This window comes from Peromyscus californicus, unplaced genomic scaffold (genome assembly GCF_007827085.1).
Source record: "Peromyscus californicus insignis strain IS unplaced genomic scaffold, ASM782708v3 Scaffold_11__1_contigs__length_118956290, whole genome shotgun sequence".
NCBI classification, from domain to species: domain Eukaryota; kingdom Metazoa; phylum Chordata; class Mammalia; order Rodentia; family Cricetidae; genus Peromyscus; species Peromyscus californicus.
In genome coordinates, this window is record NW_026294402.1 from 102250090 (window position 1) to 102258686 (window position 8597).

Consider the following 8597-nt stretch of genomic DNA (forward strand, 5'->3'; position numbering starts at 1 on the left):
TGAGGTGGGCACGAGGCAGTGGTCAGGAAGCCGACGAGGCAGGTACCACAGATAGCCCATTGCTCTCTCCCACAGTGGTGGGTGTCAAACTGGACCTAGAGGCTTGGGCCGAAAAGTTCAAGGTGCTCGCCAGCAACCGCACCCATCAGGACCAACCTCAGAAGGTATTTGGGCAGGGGAAGGGGAGTAAACCCAGCAGTGCCCTCTCTGGAGTCCCCAAGGACCCCTAACAAGCCTGCCACCCAGAGTGGCTCCAGCACCTATGGGAAGGCAGGGGGTGCTGCAGATGGCCCGGGGGCGGGGGGACCAGCATATGAAGAGTACAGAAATGAGGAAGACTGGTTGGCGCCTTACAGCCCCCATTCTCTGCCCAGCAGTGCGGCCCCAACAGCCACTGCGAGATGGACTGCGAGGTGAACAACGAGGTGCGTGTGCTCTGGTTCTGCTCTGGACCCCAGCCTCCCTCACCCCAAAACTTCTTAGTCCCCCCTGTGACTCCTAGCTTGCCTTCAGATCTTGACACCCCTACCCTGACTTCAGTCTTGCCAGACCTAGTCGTGGGGCCCTCACTCTCAACAGTTTGACTGCCAGAGGCTGAAATAGTCTGGGCTTGGGCCCCTCACCGTATTTCTCCCGCTTCCCTACCTCCTAGGACCTACTCTGTGTCCTCATCGATGACGGAGGATTCCTGGTACTGTCAAACCAGAACCATCAGTGGGACCAGGTGAGGGTCAGGGAGAAAGTGGAAGGAAAGTATGGGTCAGAGCCTTCTAGAGGCTTGGCGCTGCCAGTCCTGTGACCATGGCTCCTTCCCTGCATCACCAGGTTGGCAGATTCTTCAGCGAGGTGGACGCCAACCTGATGCTGGCACTCTACAATAACTCCTTCTACACCCGGAAGGAATCCTATGACTATCAGGCAGCCTGTGCTCCACAGCCCCCTGGCAACCTGGGGGCTGCACCCCGCGGTGTCTTTGTGGTGAGTTCCCAGAAATGCCTGGAGATGGGGAGGGGCGTGTTGGGAGACCCGCCTACAGCGGCCCCTCACCCCACCTCTAACATGAGAGAGAGCTGGGGTTGACCTAGAGCCAGAGGCAACAGTAGAAGTCCATGCGCCTCTCTCCACTGCAGCCCACCATTGCAGACTTCCTTAACTTAGCCTGGTGGACCTCTGCTGCCGCCTGGTGAGTCCTGGAGGAGAGGTTGGTAAAGGAGGCCAGTAAGGCACTGGCCCCCGCTGACCGCCAGTCCTCGGTGCCCCGTGCTCTACAGGTCCTTATTCCAGCAGCTACTCTACGGCCTCATCTACCACAGCTGGTTCCAGGCAGGTAGGTAGGACTTAGGAGGCTCGGCCTCAAATCCACATCCCGGGTGGGCACTGCCGCCCGCTTCCCTGGGAGGGCAGGGCTTAGGGCGGAGCCAAGCTGAGGCCGACACCGTGTCAGGGTCTGTGGGCGGGGCTGAGGCGTCTGGGCCCCGCAGACCCGGCAGAAGCCGAGGGCAGCCCCGAGACGCGCGAGAGCAGCTGCGTCATGAAACAGACCCAGTACTACTTCGGCTCGGTGAACGCGTCCTACAACGCCATCATCGACTGCGGAAACTGCAGCAGGTACTCGCAGGGCGAGGGGCGGGGCGTGCTGGAGGGGCGTGGTCTGGTCGGCGGGGCGGGGGCGGGGCGGGGACCCCGGGGGTGGAGCGAGCCTCCAAGGCCCCGCCCTCTGCTCGTCCCTCCAGGCTGTTCCACGCGCAGAGACTCACCAACACCAACCTTCTGTTCGTGGTGGCCGAGAAGCCGCTGTGCAGCCAGTGCGAGGCGGGCCGGCTGCTGCAGAAGGAGACACACTGTATCCTGCCCGCGCCCTCCCCGCTGCCCGCGCCCTCCCCGCTGCCCGCGCCCTCCCCGCTGCCCACGCCCCTCCCCGCTGCCCTGTGCTCCGCTCCATGTCCCTGCTGCCGCCTCCTCCTTGACTCCCCACCCATGCCCAGCGGACGGCCCGGAGCAGTGTGAGCTGGTGCAAAGACCGCGATACCGAAGAGGCCCCCACATCTGTTTTGACTACAACGCGACGGTGAGTCGGGGGAGCGGCGCCGCCGACGTCCGGCGTGACCGTGCGACGGCAGGGGGCCGACCGCTTCCTTGTCTCCCTCCCCCGCAGGAAGATACCTCAGACTGTGGCCGCGGAGCCTCCTTCCCGCCGTCGCTGGGTGTCTTGGTTTCCCTGCAGCTGCTGCTCCTCCTGGGCCTGCCACCTCGGCCGCAGCCTCAAGTCCACTCCTTTGCTGCCTCTCGCCGCCTCTGAGCGACACCCCCCCCCCCGACACACACACACACACACACACACACACACACACACCATACCCCCGCCTTGGCCTCCTACCCTCTCGCTCACCCTCCCATCCCCCCCACCCACCCACAGTTCCCAACCTAGCGCCTGGGCCACTCCCTCACTGAAGGACCTGGGCCCCTCCCCCCAGAGCTGTGCCTTGGGGCAGGGGAGCCCCAAAGTAGGGTGTCACGGTGTTTGGCACTCAAGATTTATCTCAATCCCGAACTGTCCAAGTGCCCGCAGACCCGGGACTCATCTCCTTGGGCTGGCACAGGGAGGCCAGAAGTACTGGTGCCAAACCCGGCCTCCACCGCCCGACCTGCCTGGAGACTTCCTCTATGTAGGCAACCCTGCCTCTGCTGGGTGCCTCTAACCTGACCCTTTGGCGCCACCCAAGCCCAAACTTACCTTCTGTGGGGGAAAAAAAATGGAAGACGGTGAGCCGGTAGTGGTGAGAGGTGGATTCTGGGGCAGCCCCCCCCCCCCCCCATTAGGCTCCTGCTCTTTTCAAGCCTACAAACACAAAGCCACAGCCCAGGCTTGCAGGTGTCAGGACAGTCTCACAATGACATCAGTTTAGACACACCCCACACACACCTGGACCCCCGAGAGCAGAAACCGGACTCTCACCAGACGTCCCCCAGAGGGAACGCACGCACGGACAGAGACACACACCATGGCGGTGGGGGGCCACAAAGCCTTACACGCGGCAAGAGGTCAGTGGGAGGGTTGGCCTGTGCATTCATTCCGTCTCTGCTGACCTCTGCCTCTGCTCTGAGATGCAGCCCGGCTGGACCTCCCATCTCTAAAGCTGAATGTCGAACAGTGCCAAAGGCTGGGGGCAGGCCTGCCTGTTTCACCCCAGCCACCGGTGTCCCTCAAGTGCCCCTTGCCCTGCCAGGTGCTCATTGTACCCATTTCTCACTAGTGTCCCAGTAGGAGGACACATCACTGCCTGAACCCCTCTAGCCAACGAACCCCTCCAGACATTGCTCTGTACCTTACAGGGGTGACTTGGTCTCTCCTGGCTGGGCCATCCCACCCCCAATCTGGTTCTCACACACTCAGGCCCAACCCCTCTGTTCTTCATACACACACACACACACACACACACACACACACACACACACCCATAGGAGGCCAGGTTGCCCCTCCCTTGCTGAACACACAGTTCTACCATGCACATATGTAAACACTGCACACACAGAGGCTGGGCCTGGACACATCGCCTCACACCATTCATTCCTGTCATTTCTCCCAAAGGCATCCTAACCTGGAGGCCAGCAGGGGGCTGAGGGCTGGGGGGTGTAGCCGTGAGGCTCAGATGGACTGGGAGGAGGGGGGAGGGTGATGCATTAATTAATGGCTTCGTTAATTAATGTCACGTTGCTTGTTGCTTTCTCAGTGTGTGTATGGTCCATGCCCGATGCTGGTGACAGGGTGGGTGTCTGTGATGTGTGCCCAGCCTGGATGTCAGCTGTGTCCTGTGGGGGCGCGTGTGTAACTGTAGTGTAGTCAGGTGCTCAATGGAGAATATGAACAAAAAAGAAAACAAACGTATCAGAAAAAAGAAATATATATTTTAAGTTTCAAAACCACAACAGAAGCGGACAAAACAATCCCCATCAGGTAGTTGTCCATCCCCCAGCTGGGTCCGACCCTCTCCTCACCCGCCTGACCTGGCTGACCTCTCACCTCGGGCTGAGGGGCTTGGGGGCCATTTCCTTTCCGTTGCCCTTTGTTTTGTTTTGTTTTGTTGGTTGTTCTATTTTGTACAGACAAGTTGGGAAACAACAGCGACAAAAAAAGTCGAGAAACTTTGTAAAATACCGTGTGTGTGATTCCTTGTAAAATATTTTCAAATGGTTTATTACAGAAGATCAGTTATTAAATAATGTTCATATTTTCACTTCAAACAGTGTTTATCCACTGTATGGGCCTCGGGTTGAGAACTGGGTGGCTATGGTGACAGGTGGCCATGACCTCTAAGTATCACCCTGCTCTGTTAGGAGAAGCCCAGGCGGCCCTGGGTCTCAGAGACCACAGAGCGTTAGCCAGCGCCTACCCGGGACGCGCTTTGTTTCATATCACAAGCTTCCAGGAGAGAAACTGTCGAGAGAGCAAAACAGGACCTCCCAGAGCCTCAGGGCAGAGCCGGGACTCTGAAGTAAGAGAGACTCAGTCAGGCTGAGCTACATCCCTGGGATCAGACCAGGACCTACCGATAGACCCTCCTCCTGGAGAGACACAAGTCAGTGCTCCAACGCCAAACCCTGCTGCCCTGAGGAGGATGCCAGGATCTGGCCTACCCACGAGCAAGTGGGGACTCCATCATGAGTCAGGGAGATCAGAGGCCAGGGCAGTTCCTGCACACACAGTCCCTTCTTCCTGCGTTCGAGAGACAGACAGACACACAGACTAGGTCTCACTACATAGCCCAGGCCACCCTGGTTGCCAGGACACCGAGGGCACAGGCCACCTAATAGTCACAGGACTCCTTTCAGGTTGGTGTCCCCTCACCGATGATGATCTCGACAAACCATCTGTCCTCTGGACTTGTGTGATTACAAGCATACACTGGCTCGCCAAGTGCATTTTCCTACTCTCTAGTTCTGTGACCTCTGCATTATTTTTTTACATTTGCCTATTTTGCGTGTGCACAGGCACACACGCACACGTGCCGTAGCACGAGCATAGTGGCCAGAGGACACCTGACAGCCGCAGCTGCCCTCGCCGTCCACTATGCTGCTCCAGTTGCAAAGCGTGGCCACAGTGCCTGTGCCCGCTGGGCCCTCTCACCAGCCTGGCCCTGCATTCTTTTCATGGGAAGAGAACTAGAGCCGCCAACACAGCACTCCTAAAGTGGATGCTCACTGCCGTCCTCCGAGGTAGCAGGGGCAGGGGCCCATTTACTCTGGGCTCCTGGAAATTAGCCAGCTAAGTCCTCACCGTGCTCTGAAGTGCAGTTACCAGTATTTCCCCACAGCACAGGAGAGCAGGGAGGAGAGACCCCTTCCATCTCACAGAAGAGAGGGTTAGAGAAATCGGTGAAAACTGGGTGTGGTGGTACCTGTCTGTCGTCCACGTGGGGAAAGTGGAGACAGGAGAGTCAGGAGTTCAAGGCCACCCTTAGCTATACAGGGAGTCCCAAGCCAGCTGAGGCTACCTGAGACTCCTCAAAATGGAAAAAAAAAAAAATCAGTGAAGTGGCAGGACTTAGAAGGTGGCTCCGTCGGTAAAGTTCTGGCCACGCAAGCCTGAGGACCTGAGTTCAATCCTCAGCGCCCACATAAAAAGCTGGGTGCCGTGGTCTGTAGCCCCAGCACTGGGGGTTGGCAGCATGAAGAGTGGAGGCAGGCAGAAGCCCAGAGTTCATGGACGCAACCAGCCTCACTGCACTGATGGGCTTCAGGTTCAGGGAAAGCCCTGTGCCAAAATAGGAAGTGGAGAAGAGTGTGGTGACCCACACCTTTAATTCCAGCACTGGAGGGGCCAAGGCAGGTGGGTCTGTTTGTGTGAGACCAGTCCGGTCTGTGTAGTGAGTTCCAGACCACCCATGGCTGCACAGTGAGGTACTGTCTCAAAAATACATAAGGTAGGAAGTGATAGAGGACAACGTGCAGCATTCATCTCAAGCTACCATACACACATGCTCACACAAGAGCATGTGTGCCTGCATGTGTACACACACACACACACACACACACACACACACACACACACACACACACAGACTAGCTGGAGGAAAAATTGGGATACTAAACGTGTTAAAGGACATTCCAGACCTCAGCCAAGATGGGGTTTCTCTCACTCCTCTGCAGGGGCTGACTACTCCTCTAATACCTCAACACAGCCCCCAGGCCTCGAGACAAAACACTGGTTTGGAGCAGGGATGTCAGATCCAGTCCAGTCAGTTCTGATTTGCAGATCATTTTTTGTTGTCTCTTTTGAGGCAGAGTCTCATTGTAGCCCAGCCTGGCTTCAAACTCACTATATAGCTACAGATGGCCTTGAACTCCTGACCCTCCTGCCCCAGCCACCCAACTGCTGGGACTACCGACATGCACCACCACCATCCAGATTCTGATAAATTTTTAATAATAGGGTTTGGGGCTGGCCATGGTGGTGCACACCTTTAATTCTAGCACTAGTGAGACGGAGGTAGGTGGATCTGTGAGTTCTAAGTTTGAGACCAGCTTGGTCTAGAGAATGAGTTCCAGGACAGCGGGGACACACAGAGAAGACCTGTCTTGAAAAAATAGATAGATAGATAGATAGATAGATAGATAGATAGATAGATAGATAGAGATAGATAGATGATAGATAGAGATAGATAGATAGATAGATGGATAGGGTTTTTGGTCCTTGATTGCTATCACTCATGTGGATCACTGTCAACATTGACAGTGTATCATCCATCTATAATCTGTACTGTCTCTTTGCTCTGAATAAACTTATCTTGCTTCTTTGAAGAAAAGTGGGTTGTTGGTTGGTTTGGTTTGGGGTTTTTGTGTGAGTGTTTCTAATATTGCATGGGATATCATCTGTATCCTGAAAATTGTTTATTCAAAATTCAAATCTGACTGAGTAGTTGACTCTGTATTCTGTTTGGTTGATTTTTTTTTTTCATTTTTTTGTCTTGTTATTTTTTTGATTTGTTTTTTTTTTCTTTGATTTGTTTTTTGTTTTTCCAAGACAGGGTTTCTCTGCATAGCCTGGAACTCGCTCTGTACACCAGGCTGGCCTCGAACTCACAAAGATCTGCTTGCCTCTGCCTCCCAAGCGCTGGGGTTAAAGGCGTGCGCCACCACCGCCCAAGGACTTTGATTTGCTGTGTGTGGCATATAGTAGAAACCCTGAGCCTAGACAAAAATAAAAGGTGGAGGGCAGTTTTAAACACACAGGCAGTTGTGCTGAGATCAATAGCTAAACAGGGTTCTACATTTTATAATAAAGTCCCTCATTATATAATTAATCACATTTTTTAAAACATGCACTTTTTAAAAAAGCAGCAATATACAACAACAAAAATTTCAGGACTGGAGAGATAGCTCGGTGGTTAAAAGTACTTGCTGTTTGCCGGGCGGTGGTGGCGCACACCTTTAACCCCAGCGCTTGGGAGGCAGAGGCAGGCGGATCTCTGTGAGTTAGAGGCCAGCCTGGGCTACAGAGCGAGATCCAGGACAGGCACCAAAACTACACAGAGAAACCCTGTCTCAAAAAACCAAAAAAAAAAAAAAAAAAGTACTTGCTGTTCTTAGTTCCACCCCCAGTACCCACATCTGGTGGCTCACAACCTAACTCCAGCTCCAGGGATCCAACATCCTCTTGTGGCCCCTGTGACCTGCACACGTACATGACAGAGACACACATACATGTAAATAAAAATAATTTCTAAATCTCAAGAAACACCCTGCCGGGAACCACTATAGCATGAAGTTGAGCCTAGACCAACCTGGCTGGTACTTATAGGGAGACCTCTCTCAACTCCAGTGGAATCAAGTCTCTGGTGGAAGGAGTCACCGAAGTAGCACAGTCTTGCCCTTTGCTCCCCCTCAGGTGGAAAGCCTCAGTTCATGAGTTGACTGGAACAAGGGCAATGTGAACACCCAAAATGGCCTGACATTTACGTTGCTGTCGTCTTTGATCCTTAATCCCAGCACTCAGGAGGCAGAGGCAGGCAGATCTTCCGTGAGTTTGAGGCCAGCCTGGGCTACAGAGTGAGTTCCAGGACAGCCAGGGCTACCCAGATAAAAAAAAACGTCTTGTGGGGGCGGGGAGGACGTTGAGTAGAGCCTGCCATCATCACCCTTTTTAGGGTTTGTGATATGGCACTTCAGAAATGTTCAGGAACTTGGTCAATATCACATTGACTCCAAATGACGGAACAAGGGTTCTAGCCCGCCTTAGGCTCTATTTGCCAGACCACGGAGTTTCTCGTTAGTTCACTTACGTTGGTACAACACACCAGAACCGTTCAACATCCTGAAGTACCCACTTACAAAAACACTGCTGTACCTGTACAAATCACAAATGGAGTCACTGTCCTCCAGAGAATTCAGCAAGTCCACCACTTCCCTAACCACCACCACCCGCCCCAAGAACTAGAGGAGTCATCCCTGTGAACTACAACTCCCAAGCACCCCCGCCTTACACTCTACGGGACCGGTCGGGCGCACGGCTTCTGGGACTTGTGGTTCTACGCGGAAACCGGTCGGCTGGGTCCCAAGGACTCCGTATCCCAGCATGCCAAGGAGCCGGAAGGCAAGCG

At 54.6% G+C, this 8597-nt stretch overlaps 1 protein-coding gene across 11 annotated transcripts in view; it reads left to right on the forward strand.

Annotated features, from left to right (window-relative positions):
* Nucleotides 1-4242, forward strand: part of Cacna2d2 (calcium voltage-gated channel auxiliary subunit alpha2delta 2) — a 133782-nt gene extending 129540 nt beyond the window's left edge. For 3 of the 11 annotated variants that reach the window (XM_052719894.1, XM_052719899.1, XM_052719849.1), the window contains 10 exons: nt 76-164; nt 357-425; nt 653-724; nt 826-978; nt 1131-1183; nt 1272-1327; nt 1482-1608; nt 1734-1842; nt 1979-2068; nt 2156-4242. In XM_052719894.1, the coding sequence (XP_052575854.1) occupies nt 76-164; nt 357-425; nt 653-724; nt 826-978; nt 1131-1183; nt 1272-1327; nt 1482-1608; nt 1734-1842; nt 1979-2068; nt 2156-2299 (962 nt within the window). In that variant the 3' untranslated portion in view covers nt 2300-4242. Of the gene's footprint in view, nt 1-75; nt 165-356; nt 426-652; nt 725-825; nt 979-1130; nt 1184-1271; nt 1328-1481; nt 1609-1733; nt 1844-1978; nt 2069-2155 lie in introns of all 11 variants that reach the window. The other 8 variants (XM_052719833.1, XM_052719866.1, XM_052719858.1 and 5 more) reach the window with 5 other exon arrangements.
* The last annotated feature ends 4355 nt before the right edge of the window (nt 4243-8597 follow it).